The 20,714-nt window shown below is 42.4% G+C and overlaps 1 protein-coding gene across 1 annotated transcript in view; it reads left to right on the forward strand.

Moving 5' to 3' along the window:
• Positions 1–20,714, forward strand: part of LOC110169116 (mitogen-activated protein kinase kinase kinase kinase 4-like) — a 108,850-nt gene that overhangs the window by 51,715 nt on the left and 36,421 nt on the right. The window contains 2 exon segments of the mRNA XM_055148798.1: positions 5,517–5,675; positions 19,355–19,464. Coding sequence (XP_055004773.1) covers positions 5,517–5,675; positions 19,355–19,464 — 269 coding nt within the window.

Genomic DNA, 20,714 nt, shown 5'->3' on the forward strand with positions numbered 1-20,714 from the left:
CTCTCTCTTCTCATTCTCTCTCTTCTCTCTCTCTTCACATTCTCTCTCTTCTCATTCTCTCTCTTCACATTCTCTCTCTCTTCTCATTCTCTCTCTTCTCATTCTCTCTCTTCTCTCTCTCTCTTCACATTCTCTCTCTTCACATTCTCTCTCTTCATTCTCTCTCTTCACATTCTCTCTCTTCTCACTCTCTTCACATTTCTCTCTCTTCTCATTCTCTCTCTCTTCTCTCTCTCTTCACATTCTCTCTCTTCACATTCTCTCTCTTCATTCTCTCTCTTTCACATTCTCTCTCTTCTCACTCTCTTCACATTCTCTCTCTTCTCATTCTCTCTCTTCACACTCTCTCTCTCCTCTTTACTCTCCCTCCACATTCTCTCTCCTCTTTACTCTCTCTCTCTTCACATTCTCTCTCTCCTCTTTACTCTCTCTTCACACACTCTCTCTCTTCACAGTCTCTCTCTCTTCACATGCTCTCTCTCCTCTTTACTCTCTCTCTTCACACACTCTCTCTTCACATTCTCTCTCTTCTCTTCACTCTCTCTCTTCACACACTCTCTCTTACTCTCTCTCTCTATTCATTCTCTCTCTCTTTCTCTCTCTTTCCTCTTGCTCTGTTTTTTTATGTGTGAGTTGTTGTTGTGTTCTCTCTCTCTTCACTCTCTTTCTCTCTCTTCACTCTCTCTCTCTCTCTCCCTCCGTGACAGTTCCGATACCGATACCGATCCGGTGAACTTCTGAACTGAATCAGATCTCGAATCCTCCGGGAACAAACGCGATCGTGAAGTTAAATTACGTCAGAGTCGTTCTGCTCGTCTTCTGTCACTTTCTGAACGCCTGTTGTTGTTTCCATGACGACGTTATCGATATTATCGCTTTGCCCAGAATTCTCCACGGTGCGGCATTAAAACGTCACGTCTCCATGGGGACTCGCGGTTATCAGGGTGAGTTATTTTCGCACCGGATCTGCGGAGAGCGAGGAGGTGTCTCCAGAAATACCTTAAACAACGTGGATTTTTATTTGGAACGGGGTCGGCTCTCCACAGATCTGCTGGTCTCCATGGCGATGGTTGAGTTTAATGCCGCACTGTGTAACTTTCTGGGCCAAACCGTGACACTTTCGCAGAGACGAGCGAGCGTCGTCGTAGTTCTGAGGTTTTAAGACGGAGTTTAGTCTTGAAGGAGGCGAGTGACGTGACGGTGGAGTCATGGTCTGAGTATGTTCCTCAGGAGTACAAGTGGAAGGAGCTGGAGGAGCAGAGACAGGCTCAGGAGCTCCACAAGCAGCTCCAGAGGGAACAGGCCTATCTGCTGGCCCTGCAGTCCAGCCACAACCTGCAGGACCACCCCAGCCTCAAGAAGAACCACCACGAGGTCCAGGATCACCCCAGCCTCAAGAAGAACCACCACGAGGTCCAGGATCACCCCAGCCTCAAGAAGAACCACCACGAGGTCCAGGATCACCCCAGCCTCAAGAAGAACCACCACGAGGTCCAGGATCACCCCAGCCTCAAGAAGAACCACCAACTCCAGGTCCAGGACAACCCCACCCTCAAGAAGAACCACCTCCATGACCACCCCAGCCTCAAGAAGAACCGCCTCCTGGACAACTACAGCCTGAAGAGGTCCGGAATCTTCAACCACAAGTCCAAAGTCCAGACCAGAGACCAGAGTCCTGATTTCTACCACGAGAAGGTCAAGATCCAGCCCAGAAAACTGAGTCTGCAGATCCAAATAGACGAGTCCAGAGTCCAGATGAGAGATCAGAGTCCCGAAGTCCACAGTGAGAGGACCAAGATTCAGACAAGAGACCAGAGTCCTCAGGTGCTCCACGAGAACATTAAGGTCCAGACGAGGGACCAAAGTCCTGACGTCCACCGTGACAAGTCCAAGGTCCAGACCAGAGACCAGAGTCCTGAGAGTTCTGAGGTCCACACCCAGAATGCTTCTCTGGACCTTCTCCCCAGTCGAACCCTTCTGGACCTTCTCCCCAGTCGGACCGTTCCCGTCCAGGACCCGAGCCTGGTTCCCGAGCCGTTCCTTGAGGTGACTGCTCCCCCTGCTGGACGCTCTGGCCGCTGCTTGTGTGGATTCTCTGGGTTTCTGGGTTCTCTGCATGAAGGGGGCTGCTGTGGCTGAGAAAATAATAACCGATAACTGATTAATAACCATAATCTTTGAGGTTTTGGGTGTTTTTTCCTGTGTTTAACCATCTGAAGGAATGTTTTTTGTGGCGTTGGTGCTGCAGAAGCTTCACTAACGATCTCACGGTGTCTGTGGAACCTCTGGAGTCGTGATAACGTGTCACTGAAAGGTTCATTTGACGCATTTTCTGACGCGTTCGAATGTTTCCTCGTCCCGCACAGACCTGGAGTTGTGTTTTATGTTTCATTCGCGCATTTTTTAAAACGTAAACCAAAACGTTTAGACTTCGTAGTTCTTCTCCAAATCATCTCCAAATCTTCAACCAAAAAGTTCCACAAAGGATAAACATTCTTCATGAACAATTTATCCACAAAGATCAAGAGAAGATAGACCAAAACACTGCTAAAAAACTTGGCCAAAATGTAAAATCTAAACACTTAAATCTGTCAAAAAATGATTTAAAAGATCATTTTACTGGACAAGTTCTCTTCAAATAATCGACTTTAGAAGAGAATTCTTCGTCTGTGCTCAGAGTTCACGGGCTGGAAAGACGTTTATGAGGCTCAGTTTGAGATAAACAAACTTAAACCAGTTTAAGATCAGAGTTCATGATCATCTTTGAATTTCTTCTCAGTCCAATTCTAGACAGAAGTTCTTAAATCAGTCGTACGTGTTTGTAGTTCGTCGTCAGTCTTGTATCAAGTAAATCATGAAGAGTTTCAGGTAAAACTCCGGTAAATGGATTGTAGCTTCTTCTTTTAAACATTTATTGACTAAATTTAAGATTTAAGATGAGTCGAGTCATGGAAGAAAAATATGTGACACTTTTTAAGATTCAGAACCAGTGAGTAGAAAATAAATCAACATGAAAACAAGAAGAAAAACCCGATAGAAGTTTTAAAATCTTGCAAAACAAAAGAAAAACATTGACCCGAAGTTCCACAAACGTCGTCCTTATGGGTTTGTACATTTGTGTTTAAAGTGCACGAACGTGAAAAAATCGGACGCACGGATACGGCTCAATATCGAAATCACGATCAAAATTCTAAACATCTCTGCGCTGGGGTGCGCTACGTGTATCTCCATGGTGGAATGGTCAGCGGCTTCCATGGAGACGCAGCGCTCACGTTAACGGGCGAAAAAAAAGTTTAAAATTGTCCAAAAAACAAAAATCAAGACAAAAAAAAACCCAAACACAAAAGTGCTTTAAAGAGCTTGAAAACCACCGCTTGATGACATCACGAGGTGGAACAGAGCGTTTTGAGCGTTGGAGATAAAGACACGATGAAACAAACACAACTCCAGGTCGGTTTTTTGAGGAGGAAACGTTAGAACACGACCTGAAGTTCTCAGGAGTCAGTTTTGTGAACTATGGAACCTTTAACTAAAAACGTCTGAAAACACAAACGCGGGACACAGACTCTGAGGTGATTTTGGCAGATCTGAGAAACTTAAATCTGTAAATATATAAATGTTTAATTTTAACGTCAGGAAGAATTTAATGAAAGTAGAAAACGACAACGAAATGTCAAGACGAGAGTTTAGTCCTGGTTTAGACCTGGTTTAATTTTGGTTTAGTTCTGATTTAGTCCTGGTTTAGTCCTGGTTTAGACCTGGTTTAGTTCTGGTTTAGTCCTGGTTTAATTTTGGTTTAGTTCTGATTTAGTCCTGGTTTAGTTCTGGTTTAGTCCTGATTTAGTCCTGGTTCAGTTCTGGTTTAGTCCTGGTTTAGTCCTGGTTTAGACCTGGTTTAGTCCTGGTTTAGTTCTCTTAAAGTCCTGGTTTAGTCCTGGTTTAGACCTGGTTTAGTCCTGGTTTAGTTCTCTTAAAGTCCTGGTTTAGACCTGGTTTAGTCCTGGTTTAGTTCTCTTAAAGTCCTGGTTTAGTCCTGGTTTAGTCCTGGTTTAGACCTGGTTTAGTCCTGGTTTAGTCCTGGTTTAGTTCTGGTTTAGTCCTGGTTTAGTCCTGGTTCAGTCCTGGTTCAGTCCTGGTTTAGTCCTGGTTTAGACCTGGTTTAGTCCTGGTTCAGTCCTGGTTTAGTCCTGGTTTAGTTCCTGGTTTAGTCCTGGTTTAGTCCTGGTTTAGTTCTGGTTTAGTCCTGGTTTAGTCCTGGTTTAGTCCTGGTTTAGTCCTGGTTTAGTTCCTGGTTTAGTCCTGGTTTTAGTCCTGGTTTAGTCCTGGGTTGGTTCTGGTTTAGACCTGGTTTAGTCCTGGTTTAGTCCTGGTTTAGTCCTGGTTTAGTTCTGGTTTAGTCCTGGTTTAGTTCTGGTTTAGTCCTGGTTTAGTCCTGGTTTAGTCCTGGTTTAGTCCTGGTTTAGTCCTGGTTTAGTCCTGGTTTAGACCTGGTTTAGACCTGGTTTAGTCCTGGTTTTAGACCTGGTTTTAGACCTGGTTTAGTCCTGGTTTAGACCTGGTTTAGTCCTGGTTTAGTCCTGGTTTAGTTCCTGGTTTAGTTCTGGTTTTAGTTCTGGTTTAGTCCTGGTTTAGTCCTGGTTTAGTTCCTGGTTTAGTCCTGGTTTAGACCTGGTTTAGTTCCTGGTTTAGACCTGGTTTAGTCCTGGTTTAGACCTGGTTTAGTCTTGGTTTTGTCATGGTTTAGACCTGGTTTAGTCCTCTGGTTTAGTCCTGGTTTAGACCTGGTTTAGTCTTGGTTTTGTCATGGTTTAGTCCTGATTTAGACCTGATTTAGACCTGGTTTAGTCCTGGTTTAGACCTGGTTTTAGTCTGGGTTTACTCCTGGTTTAGTCCTGATTTAGTCCTGGTTTAGCCTGGTATAATCCTGGTTTAGCCCTGGTTTAGACCTGGTTTAGTCCTGGTTTAGTCCTGGTTTAGACCTGATTTAGACCTGGTTTAGACGGTTTAGTCCTGGTTTAGACCTGGTTTAGTCCTGGTTTTAGACCTGGTTTAGTCCTGGTTTAGACCTGGTTTAGACCTGGTTTAGACCTGGTTTAGACCTGGTTTAGTCCTGGTTTAGACCTGGTTTAGTCCTGGTTTAGACCTGGTTTAGTCCTGGTTTAGTCCTGGTTTAGTCTTGGTTTAGTTCTGGTTTAGTCCTGGTTTAGTCCTGGTTTAGTCCTGGTTTAGTCCTGGTTTAGTCCTGGTTTAGACCTGGTTTAGTCCTGGTTTAGACCTGGTTTAGTCCTGGTTTAGTTTCTGGTTTAGTCCTGGTTTAGACCTGGTTTAGTCCTGGTTTAGTCCTGGTTTAGACCTGGTTTAGTCCTGGTTTAGACCTGGTTTAGTTCTGGTTTAGTCCTGGTTTAGACCTGGTTTAGATCTGCTGTGATCTCAGAGCTCTGCGTTCGTGTGAAGTTGTATTATTTTCGTCTCTTTTTTGGTGTCGTTCTTAACCGTCTCGTGTGCGTCTGTGTCAGGCCGACGAGCGATACCGGAAGAACGCCCAGGGCTCCCCGCAGGCGGCGCCGCCCAAACCCGCCCAGCCCCCGGCGCCGCCCACCCGCTCCGAGTCCACCCACGCCAACGGGAACGCCGCCTCAGACGCCCAGGCCCAGAACCGAGCCGGAGAGCCACAGGTGAGCCACCGGAGCCGCACGCGTTCTGACGCCGCAAACACGGAAAAACTCTCAAGTGTTTTTGATGCTTTTTGGATCCAGGTTGTGGTTTTCAGGTTGTGGGAGGAGTTTGTTTACATGTGCTGCTCGTGTCCCGGGTCTGAGTGTTCGTGTAAACGCAGGTTCCTGGTTTCAGTCTCATGTCCCGTTTAGAAGAAACCAGGAAACTGTCCCCAAAGTCTCACGGGAGTTAAGACGTTTTCGATACCAGACTTGGGCTTCGTTTACTCTGAAACAAATCACCGTATCGGAAACGATTTGCGTCCAGATTCGTCGTTTCTGTGTCTGTTTCCTCCACACGACTTTGACACATTTGTTTATGTTTTACAGAAACAAAACTTAAAACCACATGACTCATTTACATAAACTAAAGGACACAGTGACTCAGTGGAATATGAGTGTTCTCTCTGTGACAGAGGGGTGTTCTCTCTGTGACAGAGGGGTGTTCTCTCTGTGACAGAGGGGTGTTCTCTCTGTGTCAGAGGGGTGTTCTCTCTGTGACAGAGGGGTGTTCTCTCTGTGTCAGAGGGGTGTTCTCTCTGTGACAGAGGGGTGTTCTCTCTGAGAGGGGTGTTCTCTCTGTGTGTCAGAGGGGTGTTCTCTCTCTGTGACAGAGGGGTGTTCTCTCTGTGTGACAGAGGGGTGTTCTCTCTGTGACAGAGGGGTGTTCTCTCTGTGTGTCAGAGGGGTGTTCTCTCTGTGACAGAGGGTGTTCTCTCTGTGTCAGAGGGGTGTTCTCTCTGTGTGACAGAGGGGTGTTCTCTCTGTGTGACAGAGGGGTGTTCTCTCTGTGTCAGAGGGGTGTTCTCTCTGTGTGACAGAGGGGTGTTCTCTCTGTGACAGAGGGGTGTTCTCTCTGTGTGTCAGAGGGGTGTTCTCTCTGTGACAGAGGGGTGTTCTCTCTGTGACAGAGGGGTGTTCTCTCTGTGACAGAGGGGTGTTCTCTCTGTGTGTCAGAGGGGTGTTCTCTCTGTGACAGAGGGTGTTCTCTCTGTGTCAGAGGGGTGTTCTCTCTGTGTCAGAGGGGTGTTCTCTCTGTGTCAGAGGGGTGTTCTCTCTGTGTGACAGAGGGTGTTCTCTCTGTGACAGAGGGGTGTTCTCTCTGTGTGACAGAGGGTGTTCTCTCTGTGTGACAGAGGGGTGTTCTCTCTGTGTCAGAGGGGTTTCTCTCTGTGACAGAGGGGTGTTCTCTCTGTGACAGAGGGTGTTCTCTCTGTGTCACAGAGGGGTGTTCTCTCTGTGTCAGAGGGGTGTTCTCTCTGTGACAGAGGGGTTCTCTCTGTGTGACAGAGGGGTGTTCTCTCTGTTCTCTCTGTGTGTCAGAGGGGTGTTCTCTCTGTGTCAGAGGGGTGTTCTCTCTGTGTCAGAGGGGTGTTCTCTCTGTGTCAGAGGGGTGTTCTCTCTGTGTGAGCAGAGGGGTGTTCTCTCTGTGACAGAGGGGTGTTCTCTCTGTGTCAGAGGGTGTTCTCTCTGTGACAGAGGGGTGTTCTCTCTGTGACAGAGGGGTGTTCTCTCTGTGTCAGAGGGGTGTTCTCTCTGTTTCAGAGGGTGTTTCTCTCTGTGACAGAGGGGTGTTCTCTCTGTGACAGAGGGGTGTTCTCTCTGTGTCAGAGGGGTGTTCTCTCTGTGACAGAGGGGTGTTCTCTCTGTGTGACAGAGGGGTGTTCTCTCTGTGTCAGAGGGGTGTTCTCTCTGTTTATATGTCGTAAAGTTGAATTTATTGATGCAGATTAGTGCAGATAGTAATAATAATAATAATCAATCGTTAATTCTCCTGACGATCGATTAAGAACATTTAATCAAATGCTCGTCTCTAGTCACACTGTCCCCGTCACATCTGGACCAACATGAGTTTGTGGAGCTGGAGGCACCAGATCGTTCAGACTCTGGAGCCGTTTTCCATCAGATTAATGTGAACGACACTGTACACACAACCAAAACGATTCGAATACGTAGTCGTGTGAACGGGGCCTTGGGGACTTGCAAACCGTGACTTGGACTCGAGTCAGACTTGAGTCCCTACGGCTACGTTCAGTCTGCAGCCTGATTTCTCGTCCCTCTGCTCCTGTGTCTGATCTTTCAGTGACGTCTGAACCACACAGATCTGATTTCCTTCAAATGTGACTTGGATCTGTGCTCCTAAAACCCAAACACATCTGATCTTTTGACATGTGACTTCAGTCTGAACGTCCAGGTCACATTTATCCACCTACACGTGTCACAAATGTTCACAAACGTTCTTCTCGTCAGACGAAGCAGCGACGCGCAGATCCGTTCCAAACACGTTTCTTTCTACGGCCAAAAACCTCGTCCTTCTTCTTCTCAATTTCCTCCTTAAAACAAAGAATCTGGACATGTTCTTGACTCCCAGGTGACCGGGATAAGACTCATAACCGGGATAAGACTCATAACCGGGATAAGACTCATAACCGGGATAAGACTCATAACCGGGACACTGATGCGCATGTAAACGCTCTGGCTCCTATTGATCACTTTGTCCTTTAAACTCACCAATGTTCAACCTGGAATTTTCAAATATCGTCTAAACCCTGGAGCTGTTTCTATTACATCATTTTGCATTTTAACCATTTTAATTTCAGGTTCCCTCCGTCTGTTTTACTTAATATCGTCCTGAAACCAGCTGTTTATGGGTTTCTATGTTTGTTCTACTCAACATTTTGAAGATTTTTCTCCATCCAAGAGATAAAATATTGAGTTTGAATGATTAGTAGCAAAGGCAACGGTTCTAGTTTTGGTTTCTCTTTGTGTTTTGCCGTGAAATATAAAGATCTGTCTTCCTTTTAGCTGCGTAAGTTTTCTTGGCTGATCTCACCGTTTAAGTCTGTTTTCAGGTCTTTTTTCAAGTTTGTTTTCAGGTTTTTTTCAGGTTTGTTTTCAGGTTCTCAGCTCTTCTGAAGGCTGCAGATTGTTTGTAATGTGAAGGGTTGAGAATCAAACTTCAGGACCCCGAGAGTAAAATCAGAGTAAACGATAACGTTGTTTTCAAATGAACTCAAACTGGAACGAGCTTTGGCGAAACGGTGGAAAACGCAAGGTGTCCCCAAAAATTTGACGTCATTTCGCAGCCCAATAATAACCTCACATTTTCGCAGAATGTACAGAAGCGGGTCAAGATGTTTTCAAGTTGAGCCACATCGTTTATTTCCAAAGAGAAGCGATTTTGCATCTTGGAATCTCCTCGCACACTCGCCCATGACTGATAATGCAAAATTTGGAAAAACTTCAAGTACCGGCAAAACAAATTTGGACTTGGTACCAAAAATTTAAAGAAAAATGTAAAACTGTTTGCAGGACTAAAGAATCTGGTACCAACATCAACATCATCATTGAGTTAGACTTCGTAGTTTTCAAGATAATTGCTTTTAAATTACGTCAATTTTTAGGGGCACCCTGTATAATCTGGAGTAACTGTTGTAAAAAAAGCCAGACCTGAACAAAAAATTAATAAAATCACAAAAATAATACACAAAATACAATATAAAATGATTCAAAAAAATATATGGGTCACTGACGTTTAAGGATTTTCAACAGACAAACTTTAAAATATAAATAAAAAAATGTTTCTATTGAACTTTTTCAAATATTTACAATGTCAGGTCTGCATAAATCCAAGTTTAACATTTATATTCAGCATTTTTAAGTGTTTTTTTATGGACATGAATTTCCTCTGACCTTAAAAAATGTCACGTGGTGCGACCGAGAATAACCTTAAAGGTTGTATAGAGGATTTTTTTAAGGAAAGACAAATCCAGCGACCGTCCTTGAACCACCTTCCTCCTCCACAGCCTCGAGAAATAATTTAGAGACCGACACCTCAGTTTTTAGACCCTTCGTCTGCTTCAGTCGCGCCATCGCTGGAAGGAATCTCCAAGAATCACCTCAGTTTGTCTTCGCTCCTTTTCTCCTTCTCTTCTTCTTTCATCGACCTCAAAAACCGACTTTCTTTTGCGGCGAACTGGTCGTCGATTCTCGTCCGACATCGCGACAAACTTTATGCGAACTGCGAGAGCCACAATTAGAAAAAGCCTCTAAGACCCGCTGCATAGTTACCTTAGAAACGTAGGGAGTTTGACTGACAACCTAACAGCCAATAGAAAATGAGGGAGCCTCGTTTTCTATTGGCTGATGTTTATCTGGCCTCAACACGTCCACAGTTGATAGATTTTCTTTCTTTTTTTTTGGTCATCATAATTACAAAGCTGCATACAACCTTTAAATTGTTTTATTTTCTAAAACATGATGTTACGTAATATTAATCTAAGTTCTGAGTGATATAAAGTGTATAGAAACAAATTGTTGGTATTTCTTTTGATTTTAAAGCAAATTTGAACCAAGAAATTGCAGTTGGACAAAAAATGTAGGCGTCGTGTCCCTGACCCACATATAAAAAGTGTAATATACAGTAGGTCAATTTAAATTTTCTGGTAATTTTATATTGAAAACGATGATTGTGATTCAATTAACAAACAGAATTATTCAAAAATATAAATTCTTGATGTGTAATAATTAACCAGATCTAAAATATATATTAAACGTGCACTGTGGAACTTTTTGGTTGGTTTATTTAATCTGTGTCGTTCGGTCATTTGTTTTTCAAAATAAAACCAAAATAAGAAAACGAAATTAAACTGCGATCCTGGACTTTCTAAGGACTGAACCAGGACTAAAACAGTCTCAGTCCTGGTCCTCAATCCGGACCGGTCTCAGTCCTGGTTTAGTCCTGGTTTAATCCCTGGGTTTAGTTCTGTTTTAGTTCTGTTTTAGTCCTGGTTCAGTACTGGTTTAGACCTGGTTTAGTCCTGGTTTAGTCCTGGTTTAGTCCTGGTTTAGTCCTGGTTTAGTCCTGGTTTAGACCTGGTTTAGTCCTGGTTTAGTCCTGGTTTAGTCCTGGTTTAATCCTGGTTTAGTCCTGGTTTAGACCTGGTTCAGTCCTGGTTTAATCCTGGTTTAGTCCTGGTTTAGTCCTGGTTTAGTTCTGGTTTAGTCCTGGTTTAGACCTGGTTTAGTCCTGGTTTAGTTCTGGTTTATTCCTGGTTTAGACCTGGTTCAGTCCTGGTTTAGTCCTGGTTTAGTCCTGGTTTAGTCCGTTATCCGTTTTTTCCATTTTTCATGTAAACACAAAATCAAAAACTGAAAAAACGAATCTTTATGTTTTTTTCATTTTGGTTTTGGAGACAAATAATGAAGAAAATATTTGTTTTTTCGTTTTCTTATTTTTGGTTTTAGTTTGAAAAACGAATGAACGAACGACACACGGATTTTATTTCTATGGAAACGACGATTAAACCCGTCTACTTTACATTTATTCAATTGCAGCTGCTTTTTTTGCTCAAAAAAAAAAAACAGAGAAAAACCCGTAACTTGGTCTGGTTTGGTCTCCGTGGAGACAGAAAGGTTTAAAGCCACACTGTGAAACATTCCAGACAAAGAAACAAACCATAAACTCCAGGGAGAAAAGAGTTAAAGAAGAAATTATTAAGAAATTCTGTATGATCTTTTTTTTTGTTGGACTCTAACTGTTATTTATAAATTAAGTATTGCCTTTTTTTCTAGATTCTAAAATGAAACGATTGTATTTTGTGTTTTTATGTGAGTCGATGGATAACAGTGTTGGGAGTAACGTGTTATAAAAGTAATGTATTACAGTAATGCGTTGGTTTTTGCTGTAACGCAGTAATGTTCGGCATCACAGGGGAAAAAATAGTAATATTTTACTCGGTACAAATGTGAGTAACGCGCGTTACAATGTTTTTTTAACCTGGATTGAAGTGGTGGGTTTTTCTTCATAGAAATTCGCTAAAATCACCGTGAAATCAGCAGCGGTGAAACGCCGGAGACGCGCCCTCGTAGACCTTCAGGTAACCGCGGGCGAAAGGACCGACCCAGAACTCTACGCTGTTTAGACCTGGTTTAGACCTGGGTCACTTCTGGTTTAGACCTGGTTTAGACCTGGGTCAGTTCTGGTTTAGACCTGGTTTACACTCGTCCCTCCCTCTATCGCGGTTCACTTTTCACGGTCTCGCTGTTTCACAGATTTTTTTTATATATATATATATTTTTTTTTTTGTGCAGTTTTGATGCCTTTTGTTTTTACATTGTATGAACACGTATTGCGTTCCTCCTGCTGCGTCCTGATTGGCTGAGGGACTCCTGTCTCCTGTACAGTACAGAATGTGTTCAGCTGCCAAATTTAAATACATGTTCAATCTGTATCAGTGTGATTCTGAAGTGTTGTACAGTTTCAAGTTTTCTCTCCGACAAAATCCACAACGTCGACCAAACGTTCTGCACCGACAAAGTCTCCTGCACTCACACCCAAAAGACAGAGGAAGATGAAACCATCACACAAAAAGTTGGACTTCTGGACACGCTGAAGGAAGGTAGAAGTTACTCGCTGTAACAGACTCTTGCACCGGGTCTTGTACCTGCAAATAGTTGCTGAAATCAGGACCTGGAGCCCGAGCAGCAGGGTCCATAAAGAGCGATCGGGCGACAGATGCTCTTACCTCCATGAGGTGTGGAGCAGAGCCGCTCCTTTCTCCTACGTCACCTCCGAGCCCGTCCCCACAGTGAGTCCTGTTTTAGTCCTGGTTCAGCTCTGGTTTAGTCCTCCTCTTCAGTTCTGGAATCAGTCTGAGGTTAGTCCTGTTATAGTCCTGGTTTAGTCCTGGTTCAGCTCTGGTTTAGTCCTGGTTTAGCTCTGGTTTAGTCCTGGTTTAGACCTTGTTTAGTCCTGGTTCAGTCCATATACGGCTCAAAAGTTCAGCTTTATCGCAGGTATTTTGGTGAGAGTAACTTAAAGTAATGTAATAGTAATGTAATGTTTTACAATTTAAATGCAGTAATATTGTAATGTAATGAATGACTTTGAAATGACAGTAATAAGTCATAAATAAAACATTACAGTTTTAAAGTCACTTTCCCAACAGTGATGGATAATAACAATAATTTAATCATAGTTTTCCGTTTGGAGTCTGTGACCTGAAGTCCGTCTCAGATTCTCCACCTTTACACGTCACATTTTCAGTCTAATTCTTCTAAACGACTCGTGTTTGTTTGTGTTTTTTCTGTTCGTTGTGAACTTTAATCAGAAGAGGAAGCAGAAGTTAATTTCTATGGTGGTGCGATTATTCTTCTCCTTTTTTTTATTTGAACAATGGTGCGACTGTCGGAGCTGTTCCTGTAAACCTCTGATTGACAGGTGCCCCCCCCCCCGCGTTCAGAGGAACCTTCAGACCGAGCGCCATCGTGATGTTTGTGCGTTTGTGATGTTTGTGATGTTTGTGGTGTTTGTGCGTTTGCTCTTTTTGGATTCAGAGTTTTAAATCCAGATCATGAATAACAGTAATGTAAAAGTTTCTTATACGAACAGTTGTGGGGACAGTGGAGAACCTCGGCGAGACCCTGAAATAGACTTAGACTTAGATTTAGATGATTCAGACTTAGACTTAGGCTTAGATTTAGATCATTTAGACTTAGATTTAGACTTAGATTTAGATCATTTAGATTTAGGTTTAGGCTTAGGCTTAGACTTAGACTTAGACCTAGATCTAGACTTAGATTTAGGCTTAGGGTTAGACTTAGATTTAGGCTTAGACTTAGACCTAGATCTAGACTTAGATTTAGGCTTAGGCTTAGACCTAGATCTAGACTTAGATTTAGGCTTAGGGTTAGGTTTAGGCTTAGACTTAGACTTAGGTTTATACTTTAGACTTTAGATTTAGATTATTTAGATTTAGGTTTAGATTTAGACTTAGATTTAGGGTTAGGTTTAGGTTTAGATTTAGGGTTAGATTATTTAGGTTTAGGCTTAGATTTAGACTTTGACTTAGATGATTTAGACTTAAATTTAAATGATTCAGACTTAGACTTAGGTTTAGATTTAGATTTAGACTTGGATTTAGATTATTTGGATGTAGGCTTAGGTTTAGACTTAGACTTGGACTCAGACTTAGATTTATGTTTAGGTTTAGACTTAGTCTCCCTCCTCACACTTGTGGAACCTTCAGACTGTGCGTCATTGTGATGTTTTATGATGTTTTATGATGTTTCATGATGTTTGTGTGTCAGAGCGCTGCTTTCTGCTCTCTTCTCCTTTTGGATTTGGAGATTTAAATACAGAGGATGAAAGCGTAACAGCCTTGATCTTGGTCTTGGTCTTGTCTCGGACTCGGACTCGTTTGGACTCGGTCTAGTCTCGGTCTTGAAGGCCGGAGGAGGAGGACGAGGAGTTTCTATGTTTGTACATTTGAAAAAGCACAAACAATCGCAGAGTTTTTCTTTTTTTGGAAAATCCTCCGTACAACCTTTAATGTTTGAATCTATTTATGGAGATGTCGGCCTTTAACGTGACCGTGGCGGCGGTGGTGTCGGGTGGTGTCGGGTGGTGTCGGGTGGTGTCGGGTGGTGTCGGGCGTTGGGACTTGAACCAGAGGGTTGCGGGTTTCGTTCCGGCTGAGCACAAACACGTTTCTCTCTCAGAGTTTCTCTCGTCGTTGATTCATTGGCTCAGAAAGTCCTGCAGAAGCGTGTTCTGTTCTGATGTTCGCAGACAAACAAAAGCACGAAGAAAGTGACAAAGTGTAAGTGTGAGAAACGACGAGAACAAAGGAGAGACGGACAGAAGGAGAGAAAAAAGAAAGAAGTGACAGAGAGAAGGAGAAGATGAGAGTGTGGAAAGAGAGAAACAAAGAGCTTTGGAATGAGCTCATGTGTCTGAGTGTCCAGACATTACGCTTCCTCTCTTCCTCTTCCTTCTCCTCCTCTCTTCTTTTTCTCCACCTTCTCTTCTCGTCTTTCTCCTCCACACACGACTTTAGTGTTTACGCCGTTATTTTTGTCTCGTTAATATTCCCAAATTTACAAAAAGTCATTGGTTTGTTCGTGTGTTTTGATCCACAGATGCATCTAAAACTTCACATTTGTAACTCGTATTTTGGTCTTTTCCAACAGACGTGGATTTGTAAATTCATCTTTGAAACTGAAAATGTGATTTGCGTTTGTGGATCAACGATTACACAAATTCACAACGTATTTTTGAGACATTCTTCTCGTGAAATCCTCAAATCCAGACAGATCCACAAACAGCCTCTAGTCCTAAATCCGTGTGTCGTTCGTTCATTCGTTTTTCAAAGTAAAACTAAAAATAAGAAAATGAAAAAACAAATAATGATTCGTTGTTTTTTTTTGTTTTCGATTTTGTGTTTAAATGAAAAATGGAAAAAACGATTAACAGACTAAACCAGGACTAAACCAGGACTAAAACAATCTCAGTCCTGGTCCCGTTTTCAACACTGTAACTCAACTAATTTTCGATTTGTGTGATGATCTCCAAACTCATATAATCGAATTAAAACGTTTACATGGTAAAAGTGAGGACCAGGAAAAGTGAGGACCTGCATAAACTCACAGAGGAGCGAATCGCAGCAGGACTCAGTCTGTCTCATTATTTAACCTGTTACCACCCGCCTCATTTTGGTGTGTGCACAATAGCACTACATACCCAAATGCCCGAGCTTATTAAAAGAAAACCTTAGAACCCACATGCTTGTGTGAGGCACCATTTTAAAGCTTAGACCTTCTAGTTTCTGTAGATATGTACATGAAGACTGGGAGTGCTGCCTAACCTACAGTACAGTCAATTAAAATTGAAAGAAAATTTTATTTTTTTGCTTCGAAAAAAAATTTGAAAAAAATAAAGGCCTTAGCTTGGTCATACTTCATACTAGGCATTTGTGACTCACTACACTCATTGTTCAAGTTGTTGGCAACAACTGTGTAGAATTTCAGATCTTTAGGACAAAGGGTTTTGATGCTGTGAGCCTTTGTGTAAACAAAATGACAATTCGGCACAAGATTGCCGAATTTGTGCCAAAATAATAATAATAATAATAATAATAATAATAATAATAATTGTTATTATTATAATACTAATTCTTCTGAGCTTTAGGCATGTTTTCTCAAGAAAAAAAACTAAAAGTAGCCAAAATTGTCCTCCAAGTGTCAGATCTGCCCAATATGGCACCTCCCACACTGCTCCCTGACTCCCTCTCTGACGCGTATAAACACAGGGTCCGTTTCTAATACAATCTGAATGTCCCACCCACCGTTTGAAAGCTCTGGTGATTGGCTAAAACAATATGTCAATCACTTTCTGGAAGATCCAATGACTGAAGAGATTTTCCATAAACAAACTGATGACGCGTGCGTAAAGCCAGGAAGTACGTGAGTGCGTTAGCTTCTTCAGCGGCTTGTCCCACCTAAACCCCGCCACCGACAACAGCGGGGAGGGTCTCATTTTGAAGCTAAGAGTGTGAGGAAAACAAGCGTACCCAACAGTGCTAGCAAACCTGCTAGAAACGCAGTGGACGGAGGGAGAGAGGAGATTTTTTTTTCATATCATTGTATCCATCGATTTATACGGACGAGGGTTTTTTGGATTATTTCCCCACATGGAATTATTTTATGGAAAAACAACTTGATATTCTTTTTCTGTGGATTATTACGGATTTATTGAGTACAACTTTTCATGGATTGAACGCGTTTTGGACCGACAGAACCGGCTCAAAACGCGTATTTTATTCTTTGATTATGATGTGAATTTTTAAGTTATAGCGTTTTGGGCTCGTTGTACGGCATAAAATGAATGATATGGTTGTTTTATTGAGAAATTAAGCTTTCCAACGATGTATGGCCAGTAGTGAAAACAATAATGAAGGTGAAAATACAGAGTGAAAATTTTTTTGGGGAAAATCGCCCGCTGGCGGGAGGGTGGATGGTTAACAGATATTTGTGCCGCTGGACTTATTTTCTCTAAATCGTCGCTCTGCTCCACATGTAAACAAACGGCGCCGGTTCTGCAGTCGACATGGTTCTTAAAGGTTGTATGGAGGACTTTTTTTTTTTAGTTTCAAGTTCAGTGAAAGTTTAAAATACCATTACAGAGACGCAGCAGCCTTGTAATTATGATGACCACAAAAAAAAAAAGAATGAAAATCTATCAACTGTGGACGTGTTGAGGCCAGATAAACATCAGCCAATAGAAAACGAGGCTCCCTCATTTTCTATTGGCTGTTAGGTTGTCAATCAAACTCCTTCTGTTTTTAGTGTAATTGACTTGCCGGCGCACAGGGATTTCATGGTTTATGCAGCGGGTCTTAGAGGATTTTTTAAACTGTCGCTTCCTCGCAGTTCGCACAAAGTTTGTCACGATGACGGACGAGAATCCACGAGCAGTTCGCCGCAAAAGAAAGTCTGTTTTTGAGGTCGCTGAAAGAAGAAGAGAAGGGGAAAAGGAGCGAAGACAAACGGAGGTGATTCTTGGAGATCTCGTTCAGCGATTGCGCGAATGAAGCAGACGAAGGGTCTAAAAACTGACACGTTGGTCGCTAAATTATTTCTAGACAAGTGACTTCAACGGTAATTCTGAACGCGCACTAGATGTAAACAAACGTGATTTCTAGAGTAAAGAGGCGGGAGGAGATGTTTCTACTGAGGCTGTGGAGGAGGAAGGTGGTGTCACACATGCACAACATTTGAAAAAGAACTGTTGCTGTATTTCTTTTCCCTTAAAAAATCCTCTATACAACCTTTAAGTCCAAGTGTGAGTGCATCCTAAAACATAAAGTTTATTTTGGGATATTTTTACATAAATAAGTTTATTTATTTTATTGTTTAAATGTAGAGATTATTTTTTTAATGTATTTATTTTGAGCAAGTTAGAATTGTACATTCTTTTACAACAGAACACAAAACTTTAATGAAATCATAACAGAAATAACAACAACAATAATAAATGGCCACACTGGCTCGTCAAAGTCTGATCCCGTCAGATCTCAGAAGTTCAGCAGGTCCAGGTCTGGTCCTGGTCCAGGTCCAGGTCCGGGTCTGGACTTGGATGAGACTCTGGGAAAATCATTAGCCACAGGAGGCACCAGTCGTAAAAACTGTTGTCGTGTCCTTGGGCAAGACACTTCACCCACATTGCCTAGTAAGAATGTGGAGTGTGTGTGAGTGATGGTGATGGTCTGAGGGGCTGATGGTGCAGATTGGCAGCCTCACTTCCGTCAGTCTGCCCCAGGGCAGCTGTGGCTACAGTAATAGTTTACACCACTGAGTGTTGAATGAATGAATAATGAAGTGTAAAGTGCTTTGGGGATCTTGAAAGGCGATTTATAAATGCAATGATTAATAAAAATAAAAAAATTGGCCCCAAAAAAAGTGGGAAGAAGAAAACTTATTGAATCCAACCCCCTGTTCTAATCCAACACAATGAACCTTTAATAAGTTAAATAAAGCAAGAGAGTTGGAGCGCTTCACTGGGTCTTAAAATAGTTTTTTTTTTTAATAACAGTACAGGTCTACGAGGGTTAAGACAGTGGACTTAGAACATGACCCTTACAGAAAAAATTTTAAAAATGGGTAAGGTACAAACCCGAGACACTTCGACTGAATATAATTATATTATTATTATTATATTAAAAGTCTTTTATTACACGAAGGGACGCGAACACGTTTCGACCAACAAGATGGTCTTCGTCAGGGCAAAATAGTCCCTGAGACAATCAGCTTTTTTTTTCAGATTTTTCAGACATTTTACATTAAACTATATGAACTATTTACAAGTGAAGTGTGGATAAAGAGTCTCTGTTATAGTTTGGTGACAGAACTGTAACTACAATAATACAGAAGGACACCAGACTGTAGAACAGCGGGATATATTGTTTATTTTGGACACTTTTATGTTTTTCTCCTTTATTTCATGTTCAGAGTATTTTTTTAATTAATTTTATGTTTTATTTATCGCAAAACTTCTCTCAGGTTCAGATTAGTAGCCGATATTTATTTTTAATTTGAAAGTTTTGCGTTTTTTTGAGAGAGAAATGCTGAATAAAAGCATCATGTAACAAAAAAATAATCGTTTGAATAATCGTGATTTCAGTATTGATCAAAATAGTCGTGATAGTGATTTTTTCCATAATCGAGCAGGTTTAAAACACTGTCCATGGTTTCTGTCACTTGAAGTTTTCTACGAGGGAAAAATCTGCTCCCGCGTACAAAACAACGAGTTATTATTGTGGTGTGCGTTTGTGAATATTAACGAGACAAAAGTGAGTTGACGTTAGTGCAGCAGGAGGAGCAGAGGTGTGATGTTTGTATTTTCTCACGAGCGCTGACTTCAGACCGAAACGAGCCCGAGCCACAGGAAGTCCGGTTCCTCACGGGTTCCTCTGAGGTTCCTCTGAGCTCCCGGTGGAACGGCGGCGCTTCCTGTTTTTACACAAACACATGACAAACAGGTCTGTGTGAGTGTGACCACCAGGAAGTGTGTTTGGACCAGAATCACAACGTCTACTGCAGATTAAAGGAGCAGGAGGATGGAAAAAACTCATAATCTCCATGACGCGCGACATTTTAAAGCACCAGGAAATGTCCCTCTGTGTTTTTAAAGTCCACTAGACTGGTTCTGATTGTTTTTTTTTATGTAAATGTGTGTTTTGAAATGTAGATTTGTTGTGTTGTGCTCGTCGTTGTTCCGCTGCTGCTGGATCCGTACGAGTGTCTGTTTGTCTGTTTGTTTCGGTGTCTTTAAATCCAGACTGTGTTGTTTTCGTGATAAGGTTGCAGTCAGGACCACGTCGCGCTCGCCCGTGTTGGCGCGGCGAGACTCACCGCATCGCCACGGCAACGCCCCTCACAGCGGCCAACCGGGACAGAGGACCGCGGCCAGGTAAGCTCCTCCCACTCACCTGTGTGTGAAAGGTGAAGACACTTATAAAAGAAGAACGTTTAAAAAGGACGTGGGTCATTTTGGCAAAGCAAGTTTATTTGTACAGCACAATTCGTACACAAAGTCATTCAAAGTGTTTTACAGAATAAGAAATACATTAAAATCATAATAAAAACAAATCAAAACATAAATAATCATAAAGAATATGTCACGTGGAAACAGAGGCAGGACCCAAAACGCAGGACTGCTTCAAAAATATTTAATGACAAATCAAAAAATCCAAAACTGAAGACTAAATTGCCATGACAAGAGGCACAGAGACAATGGACCAACCAAGGGCAGAGGAGAACACAGCGTATAAATGCACACACATAGACACAGGTGAAACACATTAGGGCGGGGCAAACAATCAAGACAGGAAGTAACACTCAAAAATACAAGGTGACAGGACAAATGTCAAAATAAAACACAAACTACAACCACTACAAAACATGAACCATGACAGAATAAAATTTAAAAAGAGAGACATAAATTAGAGAGAAGAGTGCAGAATGAAAACCTTTCAGTCGTACACACAGTCAAACAGAAATGTTTTGAGCCTGGATTTAAACAGTGTTTTGTTATAGTTTTGACAGTTTTGGATTATTTGGTTTGCACCAGGCAGTAAAATAGTTCTTCTGTAGCACATAGACTCCAGTGTGATCCTTACACACCTGCAAACCAAAGTTGGTCCAAATGACATATATCCAAGGCTCCTGCTCACAGCGGGTTTGAGCCTTTCTGCAGGGAACGGCCTCCATGAGCAGGTCCGTGTCTCTCCGAGCAGAGGCCTTTGTCAAACACGGTTTCTCAAACCGACCTTAAAGCCTCCACGGCTCAGACTCACAAACCTATGAACCGTCAGCCGCAGTCTGGACCCAACCCCAGCCCCCTTCACTCCCTTTAACCGAGCCGCGGCCCACCAGCCCGGTGTGCGCACACAGGTCGACCTGGTGGACCTGCCGGTAGCAGATACTCGTCTCACAGATGAAGCTTTGCAGATTTAAGTTCACACGGCGGGTTCAGGGAAACGGCGAGTGCCTCATTAAATCAGTTCTGGTTCCTCTGGTCGCTCCACTGTTACTTGGAGCTCGTTTGGCCACAGTTCAAGTTTCACCTCTCGTCTTCACTCACCACAAATTAGTCTGGAGTAGTTTGTTTCCACCTACTGTCTCTGGATGGACTCGAGTTGTAGTAGTAGTAGTAGTAGT

This window comes from Boleophthalmus pectinirostris, unplaced genomic scaffold (genome assembly GCF_026225935.1).
Source record: "Boleophthalmus pectinirostris isolate CB_2022bp ecotype Guang Dong unplaced genomic scaffold, ASM2622593v1 HiC_scaffold_1, whole genome shotgun sequence".
In the NCBI taxonomy this organism is placed as follows: Eukaryota; Metazoa; Chordata; class Actinopteri; order Gobiiformes; family Gobiidae; genus Boleophthalmus; species Boleophthalmus pectinirostris.